Source organism: Oncorhynchus kisutch, unplaced genomic scaffold (assembly GCF_002021735.2).
Source record: "Oncorhynchus kisutch isolate 150728-3 unplaced genomic scaffold, Okis_V2 scaffold3646, whole genome shotgun sequence".
NCBI lineage: Eukaryota > Metazoa > Chordata > Actinopteri > Salmoniformes > Salmonidae > Oncorhynchus > Oncorhynchus kisutch.
In genome coordinates, this window is record NW_022265591.1 from 394,624 (window position 1) to 404,288 (window position 9,665).

The following is a 9,665-nucleotide window of genomic DNA, read 5'->3' on the forward strand; positions in this document are numbered from 1 at the left end:
AACTAGGGACCATCTCAACACATCCGTCTGTTGTATCTAGGGACCATCTCAACACATCAGTCTGTTGTAACTAGGGACCATCTCAACACATCAGTCTGTTGTAACTAGGGACCATCTGAACACATCAGTCTGTTGTAACAAGGGACCATCTCAACACATCAGTCTGTTGTAACTAGGGACCATCTCAACACATCAGTCTGTTGTAACTAGGGACCATCTCAACACATCCGTCTGTTGTAACTAGGGACCATCTCAACACATCAGTCTGTTGTATCTAGGGACCATCTCAACACATCAGTCTGTTGTAACTAGGGACCATCTCAACACATCAGTCTGTTGTAACTAGGGACCATCTCAACACATCCGTCTGTTGTATCTAGGGACCATCTCAACACATCAGTCTGTTGTAACTAGGGACCATCTCAACACATCAGTCTGTTGTAACTAGGGACCATCTCAACACATCAGTCTGTTGTAACTAGGGACCATCTCAACACATCAGTCTGTTGTATCTAGGGACCATCTCAACACATCAGTCTGTTGTAACTAGGGACCATCTCAACACATCCGTCTGTTGTAACTAGGGACCATCTCAACACATCCGTCTGTTGTATCTAGGGACCATCTCAACACATCAGTCTGTTGTAACTAGGGACCATCTCAACACATCAGTCTGTTGTAACTAGGGACCATCTCAACACATCCGTCTGTTGTAACTAGGGACCATCTCAACACATCCGTCTGTTGTAACTAGGGACCATCTCAACACATCCGTCTGTTGTATCTAGGGACCATCTCAACACATCAGTTTGTTGTAACTAGGGACCATCTCAACACATCAGTCTGTTGTAACTAGGGACCATCTCAACACATCCGTCTGTTGTAACTAGGGACCATCTCAACACATCCGTCTGTTGTATCTAGGGACCATCTCAACACATCAGTCTGTTGTATCTAGGGACCATCTCAACACATCAGTCTGTTGTAACTAGGGACCATCTGAACACATCCATCTGTTGTAACTAGGGACCATCTCAACACATCAGTCTGTTGTATCTAGGGACCATCTCAACACATCAGTCTGTTGTAACTAGGGACCATCTCAACACATCAGTCTGTTGTAACTAGGGACCATCTCAACACATCCGTCTGTTGTATCTAGGGACCATCTCAACACATCAGTCTGTTGTAACTAGGGACCATCTCAACACATCAGTCTGTTGTAACTAGGGACCATCTCAACACATCAGTCTGTTGTAACTAGGGACCATCTCAACACATCAGTCTGTTGTATCTAGGGACCATCTCAACACATCAGTCTGTTGTAACTAGGGACCATCTCAACACATCCGTCTGTTGTAACTAGGGACCATCTCAACACATCCGTCTGTTGTAACTAGGGACCATCTCAACACATCCGTCTGTTGTATCTAGGGACCATCTCAACACATCAGTCTGTTGTAACTAGGGACCATCTCAACACATCAGTCTGTTGTAACTAGGGACCATCTCAACACATCCGTCTGTTGTAACTAGGGACCATCTCAACACATCCGTCTGTTGTATCTAGGGACCATCTCAACACATCAGTCTGTTGTAACTAGGGACCATCTCAACACATCAGTCTGTTGTAACTAGGGACCATCTCAACACATCAGTCTGTTGTAACTAGGGACCATCTCAACACATCCGTCTGTTGTAACTAGGGACCATCTCAACACATCAGTCTGTTGTATCTAGGGACCATCTCAACACATCAGTCTGTTGTAAATAGGGACCATCTCAACACATCCGTCTGTTGTAACTAGGGACCATCTCAACACATCCGTCTGTTGTATCTAGGGACCATCTCAACACATCAGTCTGTTGTAACTAGGGACCATCTCAACACATCAGTCTGTTGTAACTAGGGACCATCTCAACACATCAGTCTGTTGTAACTAGGGACCATCTGAACACATCAGTCTGTTGTATCTAGGGACCATCTCAACACATCAGTCTGTTGTAACTAGGGACCATCTGAACACATCAGTCTGTTGTATCTAGGGACCATCTCAACACATCAGTCTGTTGTAACTAGGGACCATCTCAACATATCCGTCTGTTGTATCTAGGGACCATCTCAACACATCAGTCTGTTGTAACTAGGGACCATCTCAACATATCCGTCTGTTGTATCTAGGGACCATCTGAACACATCAGTCTGTTGTAACTAGGGACCATCTCAACACATCAGTCTGTTGTAACTAGGGACCATCTCAACACATCCGTCTGTTGTAACTAGGGACCATCTCAACACATCCGTCTGTTGTAACTAGGGATCATCTCAACACATCAGTCTGTTGTAACTAGGGACCATCTGAACACATCAGTCTGTTGTAACAAGGGACCATCTCAACACATCAGTCTGTTGTAACTAGGGACCATCTCAACACATCAGTCTGTTGTAACTAGGGACCATCTGAACACATCAGTCTGTTGTGACAAGGGACCATCTCAACACATCAGTCTGTTGTAACTAGGGACCATCTCAACACATCCGTCTGTTGTAACTAGGGACCATCTCAACACATCCGTCTGTTGTAACTAGGGACCATCTCAACACATCAGTCTGTTGTAACTAGGGACCATCTCAACACATCCGTCTGTTGTAACTAGGGACCATCTCAACACATCCATCTGTTGTAACTAGGGACCATCTCAACACATCAGTCTGTTGTATCTAGGGACCATCTCAACACATCAGTCTGTTGTAACTAGGGACCATCTCAACACATCAGTCTGTTGTGGACCAGAGGTGTGATGTTTTGACATAAGAACGTGTGATAGTAGTACCAACATAGCACGATGAATACAATTCCTACTGAAACAATGAAATGACTCAGCAATCTAATGTATTCATCTCATTAGGAATATTAAAAGGTGGACAGAAAAATGTCAAATTAAAAGAATATTAACATTGTCACATACATCGGATAGGTGCAGTCTAATGTATTGTTTTACAAGGCGAAATAGGGTTAAGTGCCTTGCTCAAGGGCACACGGGCAGTTTTTTCACATTGTCGGCTCAGCAGCCTTTCAGTTATGTACCTTCACTTGACACATGATAATTAGACTGGTTCCAACCAGGTTGGGTCGACTCGCTGGCAGGTGGGGGTGGCTGAGAAAACAGGACGTGGTGACAAAAACACACACAACACGGAACATACAACAGACAACAGTTAGTACAGTGTAACTAAGGATGAATTACAGGGTGACACATGGACTAGCCTACATAGACAACTGTTAGTACAGTGTAACTAAGGATGAATTACAGGGTGACACATGGACTAGCCTACATAGACAACTGTTAGTACAGTGTAACTAAGGATGAATTACAGGGTGACACATGGACTAGCCTACGTAGACAACAGTTAGTACAGTGTAACTAAGGATGAATTACAGGGTGACACATGGACTAGCCTAGGTAGACAACAGTTAGTACAGTGTAACTAAGGATGAATTACAGGGTGACACATGGACTAGCCTACATAGACAACAGTTAGTACAGTGTAACTAAGGATGAATTACAGGGCGACACATGGACTAGCCTACATAGGCAACAGTTATTACAGGGTGACACATGGACTAGCCTACATAGACAACAGTTATTACAGGGTGACATATGGACTAGCCTACGTAGACAACAGTTATTACAGGGTGACACATGGACTAGCCTACGTAGACAACAGTTATTACAGGGTGATAGATACATCAGGACATAACTAGTAGCCTACCGTGGGTAACTGAGGAGGGGAGGGGTTTGATTAATAGATACATCAGGACATAACTAGTAGCCTACCGTGGGTAACTGAGGAGGGGAGGGGTTTGATTAATAGATACATCAGGACATAACTAGTAGCCTACCGTGGGTAACTGAGGAGGGGAGGGGTTTGATTAATAGATACATCAGGACATAACTAGTAGCCTACCGTGGGTAACTGAGGAGGGGAGGGGTTTGATTAATAGATACATCAGGACATAACTAGTAGCCTACCGTGGGTAACTGAGGAGGGGAGGGGTTTGATTAATAGATACATCATGACATAACTAGTAGCCTACCGCGGGTAAATGAAGAGGGGAGGGGTTTGATTAATAGATACATCAGGACATAACTAGTAGCCTACCGTGGGTAACTGAGGAGGGGAGGGGTTTGATTAATAGATACATCAGGACATAACTAGTAGCCTACCGCGGGTAACTGAGGAGGGGAGGGATTATCCCTGCTGCTCTTTGATGGTCCACTGTTGGGGAAGGAATGCTGTGTTTCTGAAAGGACAACATTTCACTGTTTTATTGCCCACTAATAACATCGACCTACATTATCAACCATTAGTGTAGCAGGACACTGAAAATGTTCAGTCTGACAGATTGCTAAATGTTGTGTTGACAGTGTTGAGTGCTTGCACACGAATAGAGGAAGTTTACGCAACAATGACATTACAGAAGTGAAACCAAAGGGTATTTGCTTCAGTGAAAAACAAGCTACAGTTCAGGAAGTCGTAAGGTGTGGAATACTATACGAAACTGACACAAACTGCAGTGTGGTAAAGGTCTATTAATAGGTCGCCTTACCTTGAGGAATAAAGAACTGTAGAGCTCTGTAGTGACCCATATCCTCCAACACCTTCACAAGGTCCCCAACAGTTTTGTTCTGTTGCGCCCACGACCAGATGAGTTCTCGCGTGGGGCTCTTGCCTATTGCCTCCAGCCTCTCCGTGCGTCGCACCTCCGTCCAACTTGGCACGATACGCGCCGCTGAAGGGGGACAGATAAAGGAGAGAAATAAGCGCGTTAACAACAGGAAACACGTTCTTATAGTGCGTGGGCGTATTGGCCGTCTGGCAATTCGGAATTATGACATCATAATTTATACTGAGCATTTGGCTGACCAGTGAGCAATGGTCCGCTCCTCTAACCAGATGGGTCAGGCCAGTTTTATGATTGGCTGAGCTGAGGTGGAGCAAATTCACATTCAATGTCAAACGCAGATTATCAAAGAGAGTGAGACCCGCTCTCTGTCAGTCACTTATCAGTGAGAGCCTCTCTGTCAGTCACTTATCAGTGAGACCCGCTCTCTGTCAGTCACTTATCAGTGAGACCCACTCTCTGTCAGTCACTCTGTCAGTCACTTATCAGTGAGACAGAAGATCACATATCAAAGAGTGAGACCAGCTCTCTGTCAGAACAGGAGATCACATATCAAAGAGTGAGACCAGCTCTCTGTCAGAACAGGAGATCACATATCAAAGAGTGAGACCAGCTCTCCGTCAGAACAGGAGATCACATATCAAAGAGTGAGACCAGCTCTCTGTCAGAACAGGAGATCACATATCAAAGAGTGAGACCAGCTCTCCGTCAGAACAGGAGATCACATATCAAAGAGTGAGACCAGCTCTCTGTCAGAACAGGAAATCATGTGTCACGACAACAGAAAGGTGGTGCTGAAACAGTTAAGAGACCAAAAGAAGGCATCTTGGTGCTGACGTCTCTAAATGTCTGAAATGAACCCAGGCATTTGTTAAAAGTTCTGGTTGTGCTGGTCCGAGAGCAGCAGACAACAGTGGTGTAGTTGAGACAGAGGAAGACTCACACACACTGACACAGATCCTGTATCCTACTGTTACCAGTTAGGTCTCATAGGTTGGCTGTATATTGTATACAATAGTCTCTTCAGCCCGGCAAGGCAACGAGGGTTTCTGATCAGTAGCAGAGCGGAAGAGCCGTGTATCTGGCGCCTCATTGGCTAGAGGGGTCCTACCTTATCTCACGTTACACGCCTGCCTTCCATCTTTGATGATACACCTGTATGTATTTCCACTGTTAAAGTGGGCCGCTTGACTCGTCAATATAATAGATCACATTTAACTGTAGTGACTAGGGAGTCCGGTGTCGGATTCCATTTAACTGTAGTGACTAGGGACTCCGGTGTCAGATTCCATTTATCTGTAGTGACTAGGGACTCCGGTGTCAGATTCCATTTAACTGTAGTGACTAGGGACTCCGGTGTCGGATTCCATTTAACTGTAGTGACTAGGGACTCCGGTGTCGGATTCCATTTAACTGTAGTGACCAGGGACTCCGGTGTCGGATTCCATTGCACATCCACCGTCATTGGAGGCTGGAAAGTCCCGCCTGAAATGTCATTTGCCTCATCGGGAGGGCCCGTCACTGCTTGCCTCAAACGAAGCACACCGCTGGAAATCTGTCCACATCCACAGAAACTAGTCCCATCTTTCTATGACAAACACAGATGGTTTTATATTGAATTATTTTTTATTTTTTTTAAACAGTAATTATTTGTTTCCTCATGATTTGTTTTCTCACTCACTCACTCACTCACTCACTCACTCACTCACTCACTCACTCACTCACTCACTCACCCCCTCACTCACTCACCCCCTCACTCACTCACCCCCTCACTCACTCACTCACTCATTTTTACCCATGACATAGTTTTCAAAGTAGCCCAATTTGTCAGGAAAACTACAAACATGACAACTGACTCAGTGACTGTGCAGGCTCGCGGAAGCCAATGTAGAGTGAGGTTAAATGCAGGTTAAAAACATGATCCACGTCTATACCATGGTAAAAATGATGCAGTACCATGGTAATAGTTAAGGACAATGGCAGTACAATGGTAGTACCATCAAACTTCAGGGCTAAAACCACAGTACTTTTCCATGATACAGACTATATCATGGTATTAATGAAAGTACCCCAGTAGTACCATGGTATTAATGAAAGTACCACAGTAGTACCATGGTATAAGTGAAAGTACCATCGTAGTACCATGGTATAAGTGAAAGTACCACAGTAGTACCATGTTATTAATGAAAGTACCACAGTAGTACCATAGTAGTATCATAGTAGTATCATAGTAGTATCATGGTATTAATGAAAGTAGCATAGTAGTATCATAGTAGTATCATAGTAGTATCATAGTAGTATCATGGTATTAATGAAAGTATCATAGTAGTATCATGGTATTAATGAAAGTAGCAAAGTAGTATCATAGTAGTATCATAGTAGTATCATAGTAGTATCATGGTATTAATGAAAGTAGCATAGTAGTATCATAGTAGTATCATAGTAGTATCATGGTATTAATGAAAGTACCACAGTAGTATCATGGTATAAGTGAAAGTACCATCGTAGTACCATGATATTAGTGAAAGTACCATCGTAGTACCATGGTATAAGTGAAAGTACCACAGTAGTATCATGGTATTAGTGAAAGTACCATCGTAGTACCATGGTATTAGTGAAAGTACCATCGTAGTACCATGGTATAAGTGAAAGTACCATAGTAGTACTATGTTATTAATGAAAGTACCACAGTAGTACCATAGTAGTATCATAGTAGTATCATGGTATTAATGAAAGTAGCATAGTAGTATCATAGTAGTATCATAGTAGTATCATGGTATTAATGAAAGTAGCATAGTAGTATCATAGTAGTATCATAGTAGTATCATAGTAGTATCATAGTAGTATCATGGTATTAATGAAAGTAGCATAGTAGTATCATGGTATTAATGAAAGTAGCATAGTAATATCATAGTAGTATCATAGTAGTATCATAGTAGTATCATGGTATTAATGAAAGTAGCATAGTAGTATCATAGTAGTATCATGGTATTAGTGAAAGTACCATCGTAGTACCATGGTATTAGTGAAAGTACCATCGTAGTACCATGGTATAAGTGAAAGTACCATCGTAGTACCATGGTATAAGTGAAAGTACTACAGTAGTACCATGGTATAAGTGAAAGTACCATCATAGTATCATGGTATTAGTGAAAGTACCATAGTAGTACCATGGTATAAGTGAAAGTACCATAGTAGTACTATGTTATTAATGAAAGTACAACAGTAGTACCATAGTAGTATCATAGTAGTATCATATTAGTATCATAGTAGTATCATGGTATTAATGAAAGTAGCATAGTAGTATCATAGTAGTATCATGGTATTAATGAAAGTAGCATAGTAGTATCATAGTAGTATCATAGTAGTATCATAGTAGTATCATGGTATTAATGAAAGTAGCATAGTAGTATCATGGTATTAATGAAAGTAGCATAGTAATATCATAGTAGTATCATAGTAGTATCATAGTAGTATCATGGTATTAATGAAAGTAGCATAGTAGTATCATAGTAGTATCATGGTATTAGTGAAAGTACCATCGTAGTACCATGGTATAAGTGAAAGTACCATCGTAGTACCATGGTATAAGTGAAAGTACTACAGTAGTACCATGGTATAAGTGAAAGTACCACAGTAGTATCATGGTATTAATGAAAGTACCATAGTAGTATCATAGTAGTATCATAGTAGTATCATAGTAGTATCATGGTATTAATAAAGGTAGCATAGTAGTATCATAGTAGTATCATAGTAGTATCATGGTATTAATGAAAGTACCACAGTAGAACAAGGTATTAATGAAAGTAGCATTGTAGTACCATGGTATTAATGAAAGTACCACAGTAGTACCATGGTATTAATGAAAGTACCACAGTAGTACCATGGTATTAATGAAAGTACCACAGTAGTATCATGGTATTAATGAAAGTACCACAGTAGTACCATAGTATTAATGAAAGTACCACAGTAGTACCATGGTATTAATGAAAGTACCACAGTAGTACCATGGTATTAATGAAAGTACCACAGTAGTACCATGGTATTAATGAAAGTACCACAGTAGTACCATGGTATTAATGAAAGTACCACAGTAGTACCATGGTATTAATGAAAGTACCACAGTAGTACCATGGTATTAATGAAAGTAGCATTGTAGTACCATGGTACATTTGTGTTAGGGGAGAGCAAGCAAGAGGCAAATGCCCTCGAAGAGGGGTTATGAAGCAGTGTGATGATGTGAGTTGCTAACATACCAGCGCTACTGTACATTTCTGACCCCGTCTGCCGATGTTATAGTGACATTATACTATGTGCTATAGACTAACAGCGTTACATAGTGCGGTGGGGGAAAAAACGGAATGTTTATATATCACAGATGAGATCGTTAACATGTAATCTACACAACCTGTACCACAGTGTACACAAAACTTCCGTTTAGGTAAACCCGTAATCATTCCGTTTAAACCGCGCACAGAAAGTCATACTTTGTTCACATTACTCACCGAGCCCGCGCCATCCGAGGCTGTCATCACCGCTGTCGATTATCTTACAAAACTTCTCCATCAAAACTGGGGGAACATCATACAGGTACATAGACGAGTCCATCTCAACTGCGACTGAGCTGGAACCTTACTATCGTCAAGAATTTAACCTATGTGAAGCTAGCCACAATAAAGATCAGCCACGATAGTTGAATTTGCGGTTTCACTTTCAAAATAAAAGTTCCTTATTGAACGCGATTCAAATGGTTACAAATAGTTGAATCATGACATATTTTGACTAGATAAATGCTAAACAAGGTTGGAATGTTGTTATATAAAAATAAATAAAAATAATAAATAATTAATTAATTAGAAAATCAGTTGAAATAGTACTGTTAGATGTATTAGACCTCAGAATTGCATTGGGGGGCATACTCATATTTTTCACTGTACAGCCTTAGCTATGTATTGTGAATCAATGAAATGGGGTATC

General features: G+C 41.5%; 1 protein-coding gene across 2 annotated transcripts in view; it reads right to left on the minus strand.

Annotated features, from left to right (window-relative positions):
• The window catches only part of LOC109881757 (interleukin-1 receptor-associated kinase 3), a 36,081-nt gene extending 26,741 nt beyond the window's left edge, over nt 1-9,340 (minus strand). Inside the window, exons 1-4 of one of the 2 annotated variants that reach the window (XM_031820755.1) lie at nt 9,194-9,339; nt 4,614-4,796; nt 4,231-4,307; nt 3,090-3,159 (exon numbers count right to left, since the gene is read on the minus strand). In XM_031820755.1, the coding sequence (XP_031676615.1) occupies nt 3,090-3,159; nt 4,231-4,307; nt 4,614-4,796; nt 9,194-9,296 (433 nt within the window). In that variant the 5' untranslated portion in view covers nt 9,297-9,339. Of the gene's footprint in view, nt 1-3,089; nt 3,160-4,230; nt 4,308-4,613; nt 4,797-9,193 lie in introns of both variants that reach the window. The other variant, XM_031820754.1, reaches the window with a different exon arrangement.
• Nucleotides 9,341-9,665: the final 325 nt, after the last annotated feature.